At 43.2% G+C, this 21691-nt stretch overlaps 1 protein-coding gene across 2 annotated transcripts in view; it reads right to left on the minus strand.

Moving 5' to 3' along the window:
* The window catches only part of ADAMTS6 (ADAM metallopeptidase with thrombospondin type 1 motif 6), a 153869-nt gene extending 140948 nt beyond the window's left edge, over positions 1 to 12921 (minus strand). The window contains exons 1-4 of one of the 2 annotated variants that reach the window (XM_074932526.1): positions 12857 to 12921; positions 12390 to 12532; positions 7066 to 7450; positions 5916 to 6280 (exon numbers count right to left, since the gene is read on the minus strand). In XM_074932526.1, coding sequence (XP_074788627.1) covers positions 5916 to 6280; positions 7066 to 7162 — 462 coding nt within the window. In that variant the 5' untranslated portion in view covers positions 7163 to 7450; positions 12390 to 12532; positions 12857 to 12921. Of the gene's footprint in view, positions 1 to 5915; positions 6390 to 7065; positions 7451 to 12389; positions 12533 to 12856 lie in introns of those variants that run through there. The other variant, XM_074932525.1, reaches the window with a different exon arrangement.
* Positions 12922 to 21691: the final 8770 nt, after the last annotated feature.

Raw genomic sequence — 21691 nt, forward strand, 5'->3', positions numbered from 1 at the left:
CTGGGTTTGCCAGATGTGCAGAAAGAACCTTGACAGTCTGGACTGCATCCAGTCTGGATGTCAGACATCTGGGTTCAAGTGAATCCTGAGCCATTATAAGCCTGGTATTATGTTCCCACAGGAAGAGAGTCCTGCAGAGTGGTTCTAGCCAACACCATCAGGCTGTCCGCTTCATGCCAAGCCTGAGGAGACCAAGGTACCATCCAGCCTGTGGCTCTGTCTCTGCAACATGAGCAGGTCTTAACCTAAATCTGATTACCCCAGAACATACACCCTTCACGTCTATACTCAAGTCCAGTCAGGTTAACAAGTCTAAGCATGAATGAAACATTTATATCAAACACTGAAACTCACAGTTTTAAGCAGCACGATGACTTCAGTAGGAGTGAGTCAATTCAGATGCCACAAACAACAGTTAATTGCAGCATTAATTCTCTATACATTTTTTGTAGTTGCAGGAGCAAATACGTAAAAACTATTACGAATGGCTGCAACTGTGATCACAGTTCATTCAGGTACCAGCAGTGAAAAAGTTTAGGAGAATATCACTGGTTTTTCCTATGCCTATCTGACATCTGATCTCATCTGCCCAAACACTATGGTGCTTTAAGAAAAGGTATTTTAATAGCATTGAGTAACTGCAAATGAATTTTAACTTATACCTACCACTGGGTAGTCAGAACATGTATGCAGCCAGTTGCTGCAGCTAGGCAAGTGATTTCATAAACAGTGGAAACACTTGCCCTGCGTATGGCCTTCACATAAGCCCAGCATATATATTTTAAACCTAACATACTAATTTCACTTGCAAACAAAACTGTTCTTCCAATATTAAACTGATGCAAGTGGTCTTGTTGATCACAGTGACTGATTTTTAAGAAGCACTCTGAATTCTGTACATAAAAAGTACCTATGTCAGTGACAACTAGCATTTATTCCAATTATGAGTTTAGAAAATTCATGTGGCTAGAGATGCTTCCATCGTATAGACATTCAGCAATGCCTGATTAATAAATAGTGGGAATAATGCTATCATATCCAAACCAACATTCTAAACCCTGGGTTTAATCTATTTGAGCAAAACACAATTTCAGTTGAAAATGGATACTGAAATAATGCCCTTTTAAAGCATTAAAGGAATTACTTTTTTTTTTTAGTTTTGCTATTATATTTTAACAGTTTGTAAATTGAACTTCTGCTCCAAAACATAAGAAATATCATTAAGACATAAGAATGACCGGCAAAAGGTTTTGACAAAACACCACGAATTTAAAAAACAAGCCGAATGCCCCAAGTAGGTTACTACAAGCAACATTCCCAAGATTATTATCTAAAACAGATTGTTCGAGGTCCTGTGTTATCCAATCCCACTACAGACTGCCAACTCCTGCTAACATACATAAGATCTGGATCCAGAAGTTTGACATGCTCAGACGAATCTGTGAATCCACATGGAGTTCCCCTGAATTTGAGAAAAGGAATCTTTTTCTGTCAGGCTGTCCAGCTGGGGCCCTAACCTCCTTCAGATGGGAGATGCCCATCAGTCACAGAAGCAAACTGAATTATGGAGGACAAATAAAAGTGCATGCCTTTACAATTTCTCCAAGCCTTAAACCTTTCTAGACTTTATGCTTTATCCATTTTTAATATAAAGTTGTAGTAATGGAAACTTGAAAATGTGTCAGTGTTGTTCAGTATGACTACAGCTGGCTATACACTTTACTGTGGTTTTATGACTGAGGAAAAAGATCGCATTAGCTTACTGTGTTCTTAAAGATGAAAAAAAGTGATCTGTCCTGAGACTGTACATCGCGGAATCTAACAAGCCACCTTAAAACTAGAACAGGGTCAGATTACATACAATTTTCTGAATACTAAGTCTATACTGCAAATACTTATTTGTACTAAAGAGAGCTCCAAAGACACTGATATAGAACACTAAATCCTCTTCGCTGTCATTTCTGATCTTTGTAAATTATTTTATAAATGCAACATTATTTTACATATGATTCAAATATACCATACTACAAGCAATTTATAATCTATAAAAGTAGACGCATTCTTTATGGTAAAACCAATTTTCAAATGACCTAATTTAAGAAGAATATGAATAATTTATACATATATGAATTCAGGAATACATGGAAAAACATTAAGTCTTCCAGCAAAATAATTTTTCCCTTAATGAAGTAAGGTCATTCTTTTAACTATAGCCTACTTCTTGTGCTTTCTTTATCATTTCTGTTTGGATGGAGACATCTGTGCTACCCAGCACAAATGTTAGTGCATGGAACTTCACACACCATGGACATACTTGGCCTTTTACATTAAACATTTTCTTGGAACCACAGTAGCCTCAAAATGGGATTTAACCTCTCATCTGCTTTCCAAACAAACACTTTCTACATATTTTCAAGTATTTCCCACTACTAGGCTTTTCAGCTCAAAATAAGAAAATCCACTACTGTGGAAAACTTGTTTGAGCACTCAGTTAAGACCTTTGACACCTGGCAGAAGACAGAGGTGGGTCAGACGGCAAAAAGTTTGGTTTCTGCTTAATTCCACTACTATGAGGCCCAAAACTTTCTTTAAGACTTGCTTCCGTCAGAATTAGAAAATTTCCCTTGAGGTGAAGTTGTCCTCTCTTCAGCCAGTCTACCAATGTTTCTTCCTTCTTCTCTTCTTTCTTTCAGTATAACTCAGCCTAGGCAATGCCTCAGCCTTATTGCCTTCCACCCAACATCCAAAGGCCCCAAAATGCTGCTTGTTGCAGGCTCTCTCATGAAAAAGCTAAACCTGCAATCCATCCACAAAATCCATCCACTAAAGTAAATAAGAATTTGGAAGCCAGCAAGCCTGCTGTACAAGACCTTCAATTGCCTCACATAACTCACTGGATTATAGATCTCTCCTCATAACTTCAGACAATTTATAGATAATCAGGGCCCAGCAGATGGAAACTGCTGGAATGAAACTTCAGTAAGTAGCACCTTGTAATTCTGGGACACTTGGTAATAAGAAACATAGAGAGAGAGGCTGCAATGGGAAACAGTGGCAAGGAAATTAACTGACTGCTCGTCACTTTTGTTATAATGAAACCATAAGAAAGCCTTCCTTGCACTAGAACTCATCTTAGAATCTTACTACAAGTATTCTTCAAAATCATATATCCTGTGTTACCTACACACCCTGAAAAACTAAATAGAACAACTCAAAGTAACTCAAAACATTCACTATGGGGAAGAAATTTGACTCATTTGGCAATACTGAAGCCTAACAGGACAAATTGAATAAATGGAATGCTTAAATTTGGTTTGTGAACAACATTCCCTGTTAAAGATTACTACCTGTTTTAGAGTTAAATTTAAAATGACTGGCTTTGAGTCAGATGTTAATCAAGGACTACGCAGAATGTGACTGGCCGTCTCTTACAGAGCAATAGACTGGGAAATACAAATGCCTTAGGCACGACACGTTCTGGAACTATCACTAATTCTAAAAGAAGTAATACTGTATTCACTGCCAATTGCTTTATTAAACATGTTCTAAGCAGCAGCTGTATAACAAAATATTAATCAGTAGGAATCATCATTTTAAAATAACTCTGTGATGAATTTGTCTGAATGGAGTGGTAACTCCCATACTCGGTGCTCTGGAGAGCCCTGCCCTGGAAGACAGAGGAGTTTCTGTACAGTAGAGGATGATACTGAATCGAGTCTACTGCTGCACCCCTCTGCAGGACTTCTGCCTCCCTGAGAAAGAGCCTTGTGTCATCCCTACTGCTGCTTTTGGAGCATGACAGTAGCCTCACATGCTTGTGGCTGAGCCTTTCTAGGACATGCAGTGGACTCCTAATACTTCAGTCCCAAGGAAGAGGTATGACCATGAAGAACTCGAGTGCAGTTATGGTAGGCCCATAGACTGGATTAAGGCTGCCTTAATACCTGGAAGAAAAATGTAAGAGCTCATGACAACTAAAAGCACTGAAGATGACCATTTCACTGCAAAGCACTCCACGCTAAAGTTTATTTACAAACACCAAGTTACCATACTGACACCTAGAACCACGGAATAACAGGCGGCTTCACTCCAGCAAAACAACAAGGCTGAGGGCAGAGGGAAAACACGCAGCAACAGGAGGGCTAAATGTCACTTCAGCATGTAAGACACAGAAGCAAAACAAAGATTCTGCTTCACCATGAAACCTTACATGCTGCTAAATTCTTTGAAGAAAAGAAGTGCCAAGAAGAGTGAGAGATGCCCAAAGCTGACAGGAAAACATCGACTTTTTCCTGATTCCTCTCTTGTTTTCCTAACATGAAAGGAAAGCAAGGATCAGCTAAGGCAAGAACAGGCGTTCTTGGCTCACTCCTTGGCCAAGGTCAGACAGGAACTGAAATGGGAGCACCACAGCACTGACTGTAGGCTCCAAGGGGGCCAACCACTCTGTGTGTGGCAGAAACTCGGAAGATTGAAAGAGGCTCTATGTCTCTTTTAAAGTAGTGAGTCCTGAAAGCAGGGATTTTGTCTCTACAGTATTTTTAGCTGAAAAGCACTCAAAACCAAAATGATTGAATACATTAGCTTAAGAGCTTAAATAACTGTGACAAAAAAGTTACTATACGGGAACCGCAAAACCAAAGTGAAATTGTACTAAATTCAGACCTATCCACTACAAGTCTGCATTAACTAAACTGTGATACCACACTCAATGGAACACCCTTTTAACTACATTTCTCTTAAAGTGTTCACTTAGCCCTGGAAACCCTCACTAAATTCTTTTTCCTCAAGAGTACCCCAAAACGTTAACCTAGACTGTGTCAAGGATATCACAAAAGTATCTGGGTGTAATGCAATGTACCCAGGTCTGAAGTAGCTGACTTCAGTTTGTAAATAGCATCCCAAGATGCATTATTCAACAGCACTTCCAAGGAGAAACAGGAAATAGTTTAGCAAGTCTGTGTAATCTTTTTTTTTTCCTTAGCGATTAGTTACAACCATCTATTCCTAACAAGAAGACTGACCACTGTTCTACTATAATTCAAAACTGAATGATTAACTGTAATATGTGTGTATATATATATATATATATATATTTGAGAAATTATGGGCTCTTGATTTAATATTTCCTAGTCATGGCCTTTTACTTTAGTATTTTACTATTCAATAGTCTGGTTTTTTTAATTTTTTGCATTTGTTTCCTAATTTCTGTTGGGAATAAAAGGAGCTTTTCCCATTCAAGTACTACTGTTCTGTGATCATGAGATCAACAGTAAAAGAAGAGATGAGAATAGAAGAGATGAGAGTTTCTAATCACACTTTTAAATGTAACTGCTTACAATTCAAACCAAACATTTCTACAAAAAGGGTAAATAATTATTTTCTGATGCTGGTACTTGCAAAGGATCTACTTTCGTCTTCATTTTTTGACTTTATAGCAACAACGACTTCTACAACAAGTAATTCTCTGTTATTTAAGGTTTCTAAACCCAAATTCTCAAAGGCAAGTAGGTGTTCAGTTCAATGTCTCTCTGTAAAGGTTCAGCATCCTAAAGGATCCACTGTTTCCTTTTTCCCCCACCCTCCTGCCCTTGAGTTTGCAACATTTTTACAACCTTTAAAGTTCTCAGCACAGACCTAATCTTGCAGCCCTAGTGCAGACACTATAAACACTGAAAAACGTTGCCTGCTAAAGGACTACAGCATTGGGTCTCAGTACTTACAATTAAGCTTGAAAAACTGATGACTACTTTTCCCCAGGACCCAGATCAGGTTTTAGGGGTTTTCTGCACCTTCCTGTCTGCTCGCTTGCCGCAGGGACTCAAAAAACTGAAAGATATGCCAATTAAGTTCTTCTTCTGTACTTTAAAAGGGAGAAGCACACTATTATACTAGAACACATAATGGGCACTTACCAGACCATTGCAGTTGCTTAAGGCCACCTTAGTTGTACTGTGTTGGTCTTGCAAATATCCTGTGTAATGACAGTGGTCTAAAAAATCATGCTTCCATTGTGGTCCATCTTTCCCCCAGTATTCTACTGTAAAATGTCTGGACACCAAATCTGTGTTGAGAGTCAGGTTTAAATGAAAGTGCTTGCCATAGGCAGAAAGTTTAAAAAATAATTTAGATGCTGCCAGTTCTTGGTCATAAGGGTCTGTGCTTCTCCTTCTTCTTGAGTGTTTAGCATTTTTCACAGTAAAGCTGAGGAAGGCTCCATTTTGATCAACCCTTATTGGGATTGTTAGTTGGTAGTGTTCAAGGTGAGACAGGAATTCCTCTTTGTAATCAGAAGATAAGACAGTCCAGGGAGTGGGCATAGAAGAGAAGAAAATATAACAGCAAACAACACGTAGTAGTATAAGCATAAACCACACTTTAAATCTCATCACCCTCGCGAGTAAAATTTTCAGGTAAATGCAAGATATAGTGTTTTACTAAACAAAACAAAACGTTCTTCTCTTTCTTTTTAAGTCAAGAAAATATGTTTGGTTTCCTATTAATGCGATGTCACCAGAAACACAAAAGTTTTGAACTACATATCTTTTTCTACTTGCTGAAAATATGTAAGCATTCGGGGCTAAACTCTAACCTAAGGACACATTCTTCCCAGTGATACTATTAAAAAAAAAAGCTATTATATCCACCTGCAAGAATAAAAACATAAGTAATAAAAAGTATTATATTGTAAAAACATGCAAATGGTTCTTCATTTCATTAAAAACCTATAGATGTTAATGGTTTGAAGTAAGATTAGATCCTTACTTCCTAATCTAAAAACACATTAATGTTGTAATGGCAAGTCTCTAAACTATTATCAAGTACAACATTTCACTGACTTAATTTTCAAGGCTTTCCTGCAGTTTAAAAGTAGACTGAAAGAAATTAAAACAAAAAATTTAACCACATTTGTTGTATTTAAACTTCCATGACAATGAATCATGACAAAACTAAGAGCAGAACCCATATGATTTCATAAATTATATGAATGTGGTTTAGAAAATATTACCCAAATGCAATGCAAAAATAGATGTTTCTTGTCAGCTACAGAGGTCAGATGCCTACCTTGAGAACTATATGAAAGCCTGTTGTCACTGTGAAATTCTGATGAAACCATGACTAGGCTCAAAATCCATGTCCACGTCTTCCAAAAAATTTCCATAATTTAGAAAAACAGAAAGCTTTTTTTTTCCCCCTCCTTGGAGAGCTACCTGTGTGCTATAGAGTTAACTCCACTCCAGAATCGCACCATAACAGGTATATTTACTTTAAAGTACTTCCAAATTAACTATTGGATGTTCCACTTTTTCACAGGTATTCTTTTCCAACAACCTGTACTTTCTTCTATATCCAGTCATTTTCTCAATTCAAAACAAGTATTTGTAAGATTCCTTAAGATATCATTAAGACGTTAGACTGGATAGTTACTGAACTTGCTCCATTTCTTTTCCTGAAAAACAAAAGAAAATTAATCAAGGCAAATTCTTTCTACTAAAACAGATCTATACCTCAAAACCCTAAGCCATCATAATGAACTATGCAATGTAACATTTTGAAATAATATTCAGCCATTATCACCTTTATGGTCCAAGGTCACAACCTTACAAAACCCAGGAATTAACTATTAACCGTGAAGAGCAGATCCATACAGCTTAAGACTCACATGTCAGCTTTATGTTAAACAGGCATAAGGATTCATAAAAATAAGGTTTCCTGTTGCTCAAATACCCTGTTCAAACTTGTTCCAGCTCTAATCAATGCTATGCACTCATTGATTTCAGCAGTGAATAACTAGACCAAATACACTGGTAGACAAAGGGAGAACCTGGGAAAAAATCCAGAGTACAGCTATCTGATCTTTCAGCCGCATGTATTTTGTTATTACTTGGGCCTGGGTTCTGCTTATGCAGGCAGAATTCTCATTCACTTAACTGAAAATGCTGCACATTCTAACACCAAAGAACAAACTTCAGTATCTGAAGCTATTCATCATAGATATTCTAATTTTTCAAATATTTTTTGTCAAACATGTTTTGTATACATCTTAACTACAATTTGGTGTAGTAGAATATTTTTATTTTCATTTTGCAGGTCACGGGACTGAACAAATAACATGTTACTCGCCTTTTTTTTTTTTCTTTTTTTTTTTTCTTTTTTTTTTTTTTTCATTTAAAACACTACTGTGCTAATACTAAAAAGCAGCTCTAGCTGTGGCCAGAGATTAAATGGAAGATCTGTGCAGTCAACTAACATCCAGTATCATGGGACACCAAAGCATGTGTTGTGTCAGCTGGTACTAATCAGTCCTTTTAAGCACCCTCAGCACACCTGTGCATAGAGCAAATTGTGCTGAGGCAGACAATGGAGAAACAGAACACCTAAGAAGGGCAGACACTTTAAAAACAAATTTCCGAAAGCATACAGTCACTTACACATGCACCAGATAAATTTCCCTTTCTAAAATACTGGGAATTATTTACAACATTCATTCAGACAGGTAATACCACTGCAGCCAGTAGATTATTTGCAAAAGCTAAAGAGTACATCATCTCAAGAAAAAACAACATCACGGAAGTCCAATTTATTAACATCACAATGAATGTTAGGAAACTCCTTAGTCAATTTGAAATGCATCTAATTATTACTGTGTAAATGAGGTTAATCTGATCATTCCAATACCTACTTTTAAAATATCATTCAAGACAGCATGCAAGACTTGATCAGGTTTGTAGAGGCAATAAATGGTACTTTGCAAGCATAGCTTGGGCTCAGTATTTTGGGAGGGGGAAAGTGTAAGGATTTAGTCATGCCATTCACATGCAGCAAGGCCTCAAAGTATATTAATTAAAATCTCTGGTCTGGCCTTCCATGTAAAACCTTTATTTTCCAGGTAATATTTAGTTACAGCTTTTAGACTTTTACAAGTTTTCAAGAGACATAATCAACCCCATGCTCTTCGGCTACATTAGTAAACTAAATAATGTGTCCAATTCATGAGAAAGTCCTGTTTCAAATTCCTGTCACTGAATCATGCTCTACCCCTGTCTGCTTAATGAGTTGCTTTCTTCTTGCATGGACAGTTAAAATCTGATATAAGCACCTCCTGACAGTGTTTGATAAGCAGCTCAACCTATTTGGTTTACCTCACTCTGTACAATCCAGTTTCCAGATGTCTAATTAATTCTGCAGTTTTTTTCTGAACCCTTTCCAATTTGTCAGCATCCCTTTTCATGCATAGACACCACAACTGGACACTGCAGTCCAGTAACAGCTCATTACTGCCATATATAGTGATAGCATTGCCTCACAGCTTTTACTTAGCCAAAAAACCATAACGGGTAGCTCATGTTCAGCCTCTTAGGCTGATAATACATTATCCTAACATTAACATCTCCTGAAATTGTAGTACCTAAGGAGCTACGTAGCTCAGAATATTGGACATAAAATACAGTGTTCATTATTTAGACACCAAGAGCACACATGGTCGAGCGTTGGTCAACAGTGTCCCACAGTCACGCACACCTATCTTTCTTTGCAGGGTCTCCCTCATTCCAAGCTTCACACAGGAAGAATCTCCTTTCACGTTAACTTCTGCTGGAAGTTCGAGCAGAATTTTTAACCTTTCCAAAAGTATTATAGTCAGCTTGAGCACTAATATGAGCAGACCATGCATAGCTAGCTATATTAATGCTCTGAACTAAGGAGTAGTAATGGACACAAAGGCTAAAGCACTTTAGTAACTCCAGATATAGTACTTCCAGTATGAAGTTCAGTAGGAACCTCAAAGCATCCACTGTCTAGACACTTTTTTCTTTATGTCTTCCTTAGTAGTGTATATTCATCATTTCACTTTTGATTGTTGACACATAATGGTCAACAGTAGGCTTACAATAAGAAGCATTTCTGCTGTCTTACAGCTGAACTACATGTGCACCCACGGATAAGGGTGGCTCCATGTCCTAAACCACTACCTACAACCACAGTTCCTGCTTAATTATAAAAACTGTCAAGGAGCAAAGTGCGAGATGTTTTTCAGAATCTAGGATGCCGACGACAAAGCAGAGGCACGGCATTGGCATTTCTGTGGAGGCACTGATGACAGGAGTGGCAGTCATGTCACTGGTGACATAAGCCTCCTACCCACCGAAAGTCAACGAGAAAAAAGGCCATAGACACATACTTTGGGGCAGAAAGTGGACTGTGGGGAAGCCACTAGACAATCTGCTCAGACCAGTCACCTAACCAAAGGCGCCTTGGGCAACTAAAGCAACCCGTAAACCGCGGGTAGTTGAAGTGTTAGGCTAGGCACGCTGCCCGGAGACCGCGCTCTCAAGAGCATCACCACACGTGCCGCCCTCCCGCGGGGACTGCCAAGTCCCCCACCGCTCCCGGGGGTCTCCGCACCAGGGGCGTCCACCAGAGAACCGCCAGACTCTGCCGGCGAGGTCTCCCGGCAGCAGCCGAGCTGCCGAAACCGACACAGCAGCACCGGGTCGCGCAGACCAGCGGGGGTTACGCCGCGGGGCAGAACGGAGGGGTCGGGGGAAGCGAGAAAAGCGCCGAGCTCGGCGGTGGGCGGGAAAGGCGGGGGTCACCGCGCCCTCCCCCGGCGGCTCCGTCCGCTTGAGGGGGTGGGGGGGGGGGGCGCACGGCCCCCCCCCCCCCCCCCCGCCGCCTTCCTGCCCCTCTCCCCCGCCCGGGCGGGCGGCAGGCGCGCCGCGGTGAGGCGCGGCCGGCGGCGGCAGCAGTACGAGTGGTTGCTACGGAAATGGGGAGGGCGGGCGAGAGGGGACGGGGCGGGCATCAATCACAGAAATTCAATTACAGGTATCGGGGCCGGCCGTGAAAAGCGTTGCAGGGCTTCAAAAGCTGGGGATTAGCCGTGCCCCTGGGAGCTCCCCAGGCGAAAACGCGACGCGCAGGACGCCCTGGGAAGGGCCCCTGAAAGGAAACGGGGGCCGGGGGTTGACGGGGAGGGGGACACGTACAAAGAGGGACGGATCCTTCCTCCCCGAGAATTAACCAAAAACCGAGGCGTGTGGAACAGAATTGTTGCTGATGTACGTCGGGGCCGGCCGCCCCACGGGGGGGGGGGGGGGGGGGGGGGGGAGGCTGCCGCCGTTTGAACAGCTTCCCCCCCTCCGCCTGCCCCACAGCTCCCCGCCGGCCCTGCCGAGGGGTCAGCTGTCACAGCATTCCGGGAGAGGGGGGGGAAATGCAAAAAAGCAAAGACACACACACCCCCCAACAGACCTGAAAAATACATGGCTACACACACAGCCCAACACGTATACACATGCACATTATATACCCACGTCTGCACGCACAAATGTAAAAAAAACGGTATTGAAGTAAGTTGGAGGTCACCAGATACACATCCCTCCAAGAAAATTCAGAAGGAAAAAGAGAAAAAAAAAAAAACCTCCTCCCTAGAGAGGCTGAAGGGAAGAGTCTGGTTGCTGTGGTGGAGTTGATCCTAAAGTTAACTTTCAGCAGCCCATTTCCAGACAGCAGCGCTGAATCTATTTGGACAAAACGCGTGTGACCCAGACACTTGGCGTTTGGCCCAAACGCGTTGCACCGGCAGCCCAAATAAAAACAAGAGTCTGCCTCTCTCTCTCTCTCTCTCTCCCTCTCTCCCTCTCCCCCCTCTCTTGTACAACAATGAAAGAAAATAACGAAGACCAAATCCGCACACACATCGCCAGGGCGCAAGAGCCCACTTACCTCCTCCCACCAAAGTCCCTTTGAACCCCAGGCCGCTGCGGAGACAGACACACACACACCGATAAACACGGCTCCGCGGCGTTAAGAGTCTGGCAAATCCAAAGTGGCTCGAAGTAAATCAAAACCACACGCTTCCATCTTCCTGACGAGCCCTGCGAGAGCCCGACATCCCCGCCAGCATCAGGCTGTGGGACGGCGGCCGCGCCGACCGCCCGAGCCCCGGCACAAAATATACACTTGTCTGACCGCGGCGGCGGGCGACGCCGGACACGGCACGACCAAACAGGGGGCTTCCTCAGTTTACAGCGACACGAATAGCTGAGGGCTGTCGCTGGGGTTTGGGGGCTGCTTTGGTTTTCATCTGTTGTTTATTATTCTTTTTCCCTCCCTCTACCAACGATCTAGTATAGAAAATATTAAAAATCTTAAAAAAAAAAAATGCACTATTCTAGACCGTACTTCATAAATAACTACTCTTTTCTGTTGAAAATCCTCGCACCCCCTTCCCCCATCCTCAAAGGTTTCTCTCTGAAATTACTCCAAATCCACCTCGCCTAATGCAATATAAACTTCCCCCCGCTCCCCAAAGCCCTGCACGCACCATTATTCGGGACACAAAAAAAAGCAAAAAGGTTCATCGAATAGCGTGAAATCTTCCTTACCGTTTTCATCTTCAATTTCTGATATAAAGTACGTTTCAAACAATAGAGATTGCACAGGACGCTTCCCGTATTCCTGCTTTTCCCCTCTGTGCAAGCAACCATCAGGGTTATATTCTCCAACAGAATGAAATTTTCTAGCCTTCCTAAAAGGGGTTTTCAGAAAACGGGCCGTCTTGGCAGGAGGAAGGATGCCATCAATTCACCCAACCTATCACCCTGCACATTTTGTCTTTCCAACAAAGGGGCGGGGGGGGGGGGGGGGGGGGGGAGGAAGGAAAAACAGGCTTATATTGGGGTGGGGGCGGGTGCCCTCCTCTCGAGCAGCCTCCTCTGTGCAAAATACCATGTGAATATCATCTGAGGGGGGGGGGAGGGAGCGAGAGACAGAGCGGGGAGAGAGAGGGGGAAGAGGGAAGGCAGGCAGAGCAGGAAGAACTCAGCAAAGTTTGGTTGAAGTAGCCCCAGACCTCCTCTCGCTGCCGGCCCCCGGCCAAGCCGAGCGCGGCGGCAGCAGGGAGCCTTGGCAGCCGGGCCCGGGGGACGGCGCGGAGCACGCTGACGTCAGCCTGCAGATGTGCCCCGGGCGGCGGCGCGTCCGCGCATGCGCGCCGCGTCACGTGGCGGCGGGGGGGGCAGGGGCACAGTCGGGGTAACGAGCAGCGGCGGGGGCGGGGGGCGGCGGTGACGTCCTCGGCGCGACCCCCGCCCGGTGCCGCGGGGCGGGAGCGGCGGTGCCGGCGGGGAGCCCGGCCGGGGCGCAGGGATACGCCGGCGCGGCCGTGCCACCGCTGCCCCAGCCCCGGTGTGCCGGCGCGCGCAGGGAGGCTGCCGGCGGGCGGGGGCCGGGCGGAGGCGGCCCCTTCCCTTCCCCTACACCGCCTGCCGGCGGCACGGCTCGCGCCCCATAACGGGCCCTACGGAAAGCAAAAACCCAACTAACACCGTTTCCAGCTGAGGGGGGGCGGCGCCCGAAGCCCGCGCGGCTGCGCCAGCCGGGTGACCAGCGCGGAGCGCCCGGGTTGCGGGCCCGCGCTTTCACTTTCATTTGCGGCGAGGAACCGGGTGGCGCTGGGAGGGGGTCGGGGGCAGCGGGGCCACCCGGAGGCCGTGGCCGCGTCGCGGCATCGCCAGCCCCGTCTGAAAGCGGGAGGGCGGTGGAGAGGGCAGAGGGCTCCCTGCCGGCCTGCGGGGGGGAGGATGGCATCTGAGACTTCATCTCCTAGCGGCCAACTTCAGATAGGCAAAGAAAGGGGAAAAGAGAAAGTCCATCCTGAACCTAGGTTTTAAGATTTCAAGCTTCGGCTATTTGCCAAATGGTGCGGGTCCGCGTTTTCTTCACGGGAGGGAGGTATTCGGTGTAGTTCTTCCGGTGATCCTGTTACGGTTGGTTGGCCTGTGAAATGATTCGCAGGGAAAGCTCCAAGGGCATGGCCGCTCCAGGGCTTCTCCGAGCGTGAAAAGGACGGGCTGAGCCTGCAGAGCCAGCAGCCTGCACTGTGCCCCTCGTCTTCACGAAGGGTTGGCTGCGTGCCCTGCGAGACGGAGGAGTCCGACTTTCCGCTGGTGTGCACCGTCTCCAATAAACGCCGCGCTCTTATCTTTGAATCCGGAGCACTGCTACGGTGGAATTAGATTCCACACGTAAGTATGTGAAATTCTCTTTAACAGCAGCCCTAGCGAAATAATAACCACCCCTGAAAACGCAGCCGTATTTGTCGTCTGAAACTTCGCGCGAAATACAACACGTATCGGTGAGATCCTGTCGTTGCGGCTGGGCCAATCGGCGCCCCCGGGGTCCGGCGGCCGCAGAGCGTGTCGGGGCGGTCCCCGCCGAGCGCCGTGCCCGGGCCGGGCGCTGCGGGCCCGCTCCCGCCAGCCACGGCTCGTGCCGAGGGCGCCATCCCGCGTCGGCGCGCGGCGAGGGAGGCGCGGGGCTGCGCCCAGCCCTGCGGAGAGCGGGAGCGGCCGCCGCCCGCCCTTCCCCCACCTCGTGTCTCCGCCGCCTCCCTCTTGCGGCGTTGGTGGCGGTGTCGGCGTACGGCTACTTCATTAGAACAGGTACTTCTACTGATGAGACGAGTGCTTTTCGTTAAAATGCCAACGTTCGTGCTTCCGCAGCCCGTTAATGTGTGAGATCATCGCGCGGATGGGTACACCGCGCTCACCCAGGGAGCCGCGTTGACGCGGTTAGGGGCGCCTTAGCCGCATCGCCTGGCTCCATGGACGGACATTGTGACAGGCTCTGCTCAACCTTTTCTGCACACTCAGTGTTATGTATGAAGAACTGGGGGAGTCTGTCCTTTTGAAAGGTCAGATCGTGAAGAGAGAGCTTTTTCCCCATTCTGCATCACGACCAAAAATAACCTTTTGAACAGACATACACATATTCCAGACAGTTGCCTCGTGCTTACGGTGTCATGGGATCTGAGAGACCTGCCTTCAAATCAGACCATGCCTTAATCCGAGTTAAGAATGCTTATGCTCCAGTCTTACCGCTAGGCTGCGGACTGTGGTGCTGTATAAGGCTGGCCTCTCCGTGACTGGAGCTGCTCCGCTGTGTAAAACTGATGAAATACTCATCAAGGTAAAAAGAAAGACAGTTTACCACTGCCTCGGTAGGGCTCCCACATGGGTTCAACTCCCTGCTCTAGAGCAAAGAAAAGCAAAGATACATGGGCTCTGCAAAACCCAACTGCTTGCTCAGACCAACCAGTTATTTATTCCCTCAGACAACTACATTTTCTTGCCTCCACGTGCTGCTGCAGCTGAGAAAATGTTTCCCGTACCGATTTTGTCAAAACTGGTGTGTTACCAGGAAAAGCTTTGGCTCCAGTTAAAAAATTCCTGACCATCTGTGATTAGAATTTCTGACAGAATTCCCAGTACAGTTTGATTTACTTGGTTTGCTTTACTGCATAAAATAATTTTTCAGACTGTACTTTATTCAGATAAAAATAATGAGCTTATTTGATGACTTTTATTTTTGGTTTATCAGCTCAAATAATATCTAAATACATTTTTTATGGTCCGCAACTTCTTAGAAAAGAAACTTTCATGGAAAGTAGTATGCAGATCCTTACTGTAAATTTTTCTTTGCTGAAAGTAGAAGTCTTTGTGGCAGGGATAGGAATTCTACTGTGAATTCTGATAACATGTATAAGCCATTTGGGTAGCTGTGTCTCAGAAGCTCTGGACAGGATTACACATTTATTGAGCACAGAACACATTACTCCTTGTCTTAACCAGTTTGTTAGTCTTTGCTGACCATGGAAGTAGTTAGCTAAAGCACTCTTTACTTTAGGTCTTTGAATCCTTTAGTAGATCAGTCAACAACTGATAAGATTGGCAAGCACACTTTTTTGTTTAAATAAATATTTATATTGTACTTCAGTTTAACATTGCGAGATATATAGGGAGGGTATTTGGGGTTGATTCCAGGAATCTTGCTTTTAATTGAAATAAATATAGAAGTGAAAGCTATGAGTCTTTGGTGAGCAGGGCATTTCTGTAAGATGAGATTCTTGTTACCTCTACATTTGGGTGGACATGCTTCAAAGGATGTGCTTTCTCCAAGGATATGTTTTTACCTTGTCAGTGAAGACCTGAGGATAATAACCTACTGTATTTAGAAATATTCCAGCAGTGTTTGGTGAGAGAATAATCCTCGTTAAAAATTAAATATTAAATTAAGTTATAAATTACATAAATACATTTGCTAAAATACTTTGGTTGACCAATGAAGTGCTAAGGCTTGGACAACCGGCCCAAGCCAGAATTGACCTATAGACGAATCCTGTATATTTTATAACTGAAAACCATTGTGCTAGTAGGTGTTGTACTAAGTTATAACAACCCACTTATGCTGATTTTAAAAGTGCTAAAGCTTTGAAATACTGAAGCCTGAACAACAGGCCCCAAGCTGAAGCTGCTAACTTAGTCTGTAATCATTAACAAAGTATGTAAGGTCGCTAGTGAAAGATGTGGCCTAGAATATAATCAGTGGTGAGGACGAAATGCTGAGAGAACGTATCCCACTTGCCTTGTTTAGCCTTGTTCAAGGCTGAGAACCCACGTATTTGGCCTTGTTAGAAACTCCCTTGGTTTCCCCCTCCCTGAGCCCTGGCCAGGCTTTGAGTGGAATCCAACAGGAGAATGAAACCAGAAATTTTCCACTCAAAACAAAGGTGCCAGCTCTTCTGGCTTGCCGATCTCTGGTATATAAGGCTGGACCCACTCACAGGGACTTTGGCAGCCTCACCTACGAATGGGCGCACCATGCAGGATTTCCCCCTGGCCGGGACAGGCTCTGCAAACCCTCCCTGCAGCCGGGGCTGCCCAGAGACTGCGGGTCTGGATGATGGTAGCATGCAGGTGATGATGTATCTTTCTTAATCACTGTTCTCTCTCTCATGTAGTAATGCTTTGATGCATTACCCTGTATTTTCCTGTTTGTTGCTTTAGGTGAACTATTCTGCCTTTTCTTACTGCATGTTTTCTGTATTACACTGTTAGATTATTTGGTTATCATCATTAAAATACGCCTACTCTTTTCACTCTGGTGTCTGAGTTTAATTGGAATCCTTAATCAGCAAAACGATCATATAGTTGAAAAAAATAATACATCATAACCTTGCATTTATATGTGCTATAGGTTCTGTGCTTATACAGAGAAAAGCCTTTGATGTGCAAAATGGTCTCATTTTTAGTCCCCTGAACTAAAAGATTCTAGGGGCACTTGAAGGTGATGGTGCTATTGAGATCCAGTATCTTTCACTGATTTTCCTTGTAAATACCCTGAATTCAGACTGCTTACAAATCTCATGTCCCCTTGCAGGAAGAGATCTAAAAACATCTCTAGACATTACCCAGGACCATGTGTTCAGCCCAATACCAACCATCTGCCATCAGTAGAAGCTATTGTATCTGGCACATTGTATTTCAAAGAGAAAATTCATATCCAAATGTACCTTCAATTGGAAAATGCACCCCTTTTGAGCTGAGCTGTTCTTGATGGCCCTCTAAAAGAAAATTCACAGCGATGCATTTAGCTTAAATTGTGGCTTGGAGGCTACTTCTGTCCAGGAATGTGGACAGAATTAATTTAAATTAATTAAATTAATTAATTTAATTTAAATATGAAGAGTCTTACCAAAGGCAGGATGGTAGACCATCCTTTTCTAGGATGTTCCCTCCCAGCAGCTCTGTGTATTATGCTGATGTGGGGCTTACTGTCAGCCAAGCCTCCTTGTTTCTGCAAGACCCTGTGAACCTGGCCAACCTGATCATTTTAGCATAAGATTTGGAAATAAAACTGGAAAACTTCCTGTAAGCTTGGTACCCTCCAGGTGCCAGGCAGGAAAATGGCTAGTACACCACATGTCCCGACCGTTTTCCTGCTGGTGGAACACAGATGAGGCAGGGCAAGATCAGAGAATATGAATGTGGTGAGAGTAATGCTCAGAACGTGGGAGGGGTGGACAGTAGGATGGATAAGATTAAATCTCTAAGTAAACCTCAGATGACAAATCTTAGACTACTCAGGCTGATTAGGGAATCCCTATAGCAGAATGGATGTTGGCCTCAAATTTTGCAGGCAAGTAAGATGGAACTGGTCCTATTCTCATTAAGATTAAAGTAGAAGGTATAGGAAAAAAAAAATCAACCACCAGTTCCACACAAGAACAGGAATAGTAAGTAGTAAGCAAAAAGGAAGAGGTAACAGATGAGACAGTTGTTTTATTTTGAAGGTAGAGTATTTTTTCCTGCTTTGTCAGTTTCCAGCTTTCCAAGTCAAGAGATAGATACCAGAAAGTTTAGGTCAGTAGGCATAACAGTTTTTCAGCTATATGTATCAGTTTTTCAGTGTATTCTTGTTTTGTTATTTTCCAATTCAAGAGAAAGTTGTTCATAAAATCTGAACAATCTGTAAGACTTATGGAAAACAAAGCTGAGACAAATTGTACAATATGTGGAAAATGTGTATGGAAAAATTTGGCAAGTGTTGTTCCTCAAAGGTTAGTGTACACAGTAACATATAAAAGCTATGCAGAAAATCTTAGCAAATACCTAAGAATTCAGTTGTTTTGATTTTAGAATGAAAAATCTGGAATTAACTCACAAAAAGACTTGGCTATCACCATGCAGAGCACTGCAGCATTTCGCCGTCTGGCACTCAGCTCTAGGAATGACACTCCCAGTGCAGAATTAGGCACTTCAGTCTCAGGTGACTTGTTCAGCTGAAGGAGGGTTACAGTAGTCATACTGATGAGCATCACAGACTGCTCATTTATCATCTGCTAACTATGTGGTGATTCCCCTTTTCTTGGTATGTTCTAGCTCATGCTTTTATATTACTTACACTAATGTCAGAGATTATAAAATTGGATCATGAAATGAGCACAGATTTATTTTGAATGGAAAGAATTTTACTTTCTTTTCCATATTCCTGGACTCTATAGCTGGAAAAGATTTATTAAGACTCCAGAGCATACAGTGCATACTGCTTTGGACCCAGATTACAACTTCATCTAATTTAGATGGTTTTTCTGGCATTCTTTCTACCACAGTGTCTCGCAACAGTTTATAAATGGAACTATCTTTTATAAAAGCTGTTAAACCAAGTTTGAAGAAGAATTAAAAAAAAAAAAAATGTTCATCTCTCCCCTTGTAACTTTTGGGTATCCCTCCTTCACTACGCTGTTGGATTCCATACTGAGGGAGCTCCAGATCATACATATATTGCATTTAACTGCTCTGCTGTGAGAGCAGTGACCTCCCATGAAAGAACAGTAATAAAAAGTCCATAAAAAGAGCATTACTTTTCCCCTAGTAATGACCACAGCTTTTTGTCAAATTAACCTCTCAAAGCCCACTGTCACTTATACAAAGCCTGGGAGCAGGAGCAAATACCACAATGGTTGAAATTTATATAACCTTTTCATAGGACTTAGTCCTATGACTCTTCTGTTATTCCACTAAATATTCATCAGATATGTTCAGTCTTGCATGTATTTTTGTTTATTATTTGTTAAAAGGGTACTTTTATATGCGGGAGATATGGACACACATACAACCAATATGATCAAGCAATGCCAATTTATTGAAGGTAAATGAGCCCTTTTATAATGCTTTCTCCTGTGCACGCGAACAGTACGTGATACCATTCCTTATGATTGGACAGTTAGCTTTGTCCACGCGCTTCAAGCCTTCTTGCGATTGGATAATAAGCGCCACATTCAGCCTTGCTTAATGTCTTTCTCTGCCCAACCCATTTCCTGGAGTTGTTTGTTTGCTGAGTTCTGTGTTCTCCCTTCAGGGTGATGTCCTTGTCTTGTCTTTGCTGAGGCTGAGGCTCTTCTCAGCCTTGCTCACGTGCAGGATTGCTCACATGTCCATTATCTTGCAGAAAGTCCTTTAGGATCCCTACATATCCCTCTTTTTGTTTTTGAGCCATCCAAATCCTTTTCATGCTCTTTTGCAATGACTGTCTAATACAATAAACTAAGCGTGGCAAAATAATAACAAACACAACAATTACAACAGTTCCCCCTTGTAACAACTTCTTCAACTGTCCTGTGAACATAGTTAACTTTCCTATGTAACATGGGCCCCCTACTGGTTTGGAAGGGATTCCAACAAACACGTTCGGAATGTATGAGCATTAGTCACTGTCGTAACCATTGCAAGGTTTAGGATGGTGAGCTCGACCTTCTTTCCAAGGTCGCACCCAGCGAGATGGAACTCACCGTAAGCCATGATCTGTAAGAAAACACATATAACCTCTGCCAGTTAATTGTACTTTAACAGGTCCTTCCCATTGCCCAGTATTTAAGTGTTTGAACAAAACTGACAGTTGCTGTGCACCCATAGATTGTTCAGCATCACCCTTTATTGCTAAACTGTGAATCATCATTGGTGGTTCCTGACGTTCTCCTGTAAGCCTCAAAAAATCTAAAACATATAAAACTTTGTTTAATCGTTCAGCTGGCATCATACCTGACATTCCTCCTTTTTGTTTTTGAAGCATTTGCTTCAGAGTTTGATGAGCCCGTTCGATGATTGCTTGTCCAGTGGGAGAGTGTGGAATTCCTGTGCAGTGTTTGATGCCCCATAAGATACAGAAGCGTTGGAAGCATCCAGAAATACATGCTGGACCATTGTCTGTTTTGATCTTTCTTGGCACCTCAAGTACAGCAAAAGAACTGTATAAATGTTTTTCAACATGTTTAGCTGTTTCTCCAGCTTGAGCTGTAGCCCAAATAGTCATGGAGAAGGTATCAATAACAACGTGTACATATTTTAACCTACCAAATTCTGCTATGTGAGTAACATCCATTTGCCATAATTGCAAAGGTGATTGGCCCCGTGGGTTAACTCCTGTTCCCAGGCCAAACCCTATTTTTTGACCGGATGGGCAAGAGGCAACAATGCCCTTTGCATCCGCAAGAGGAATTTTAAATTGTTTATGCAACATTTTTGCTGACTGATACAAAAAATTGTGAGATTCTCTAGCTTGTGCAAACAAATTCGGAGAGGGTCCAGACCAGGCTGGAGCAACCAGTTGATCAGCTAGTTCATTTCCATACTCCAATCCTTCCTTGGACTGATGACTTCTGATGTGAGTAATAAAGTAGACAACGCATCTGTGATCAAGAGTGTGAACTAGTTGTTGCAACAGTTTCCCTAAGTGTTCATTTTTTATTTCTTTTACTTGTCCTCATTCAATCCTTTTTACGACTCCTGCTACATAGAGTGAATCAGACACTACATTTAATCCTAAATCTGGCCAGGACAAAAATTCCCACAAAACTGCTTGGAGTTCTAATTGTATGCGTTGTGCATGACATGATTCTATCTTATCTATAATTTTTTGCAAAGCAATTTTATGTTCCTGTGTCAAGGTTCTTTTACTATCAGCTTGAAAGGTAGTGTTCAATAATGGCATTAATGGCTTCAGATCATCATTGATAATACCACATAAACTTCTAACCCATTGGATGTCTCTAATCATTTTTTGGACCTCATCTAATATGTCAGAGATCATGTAAAAGTATTTATTACTTTTCTGAGTTACCTGAGCTAACAAGTAATCTGCTCACCGATATTATGGTGACATCTGCATTAGTATTTAAAATGCCTGTCAGTTAAACAGATTCTTTAGTTTTAGTGAAGATACCTTTTACTAGAGGTTAACCTTGTGTTACTGTCTGAGCTCAAAATATTTGAGGAGTACCTGTTGATCTAAAACCTAAGTCGCTGCAGCTTCTCAGCATACTATTAGCACAGCATTTTTTTACCTTTTT

This window comes from Athene noctua, chromosome Z (assembly GCF_965140245.1).
Source record: "Athene noctua chromosome Z, bAthNoc1.hap1.1, whole genome shotgun sequence".
Classification (NCBI taxonomy): domain Eukaryota; kingdom Metazoa; phylum Chordata; class Aves; order Strigiformes; family Strigidae; genus Athene; species Athene noctua.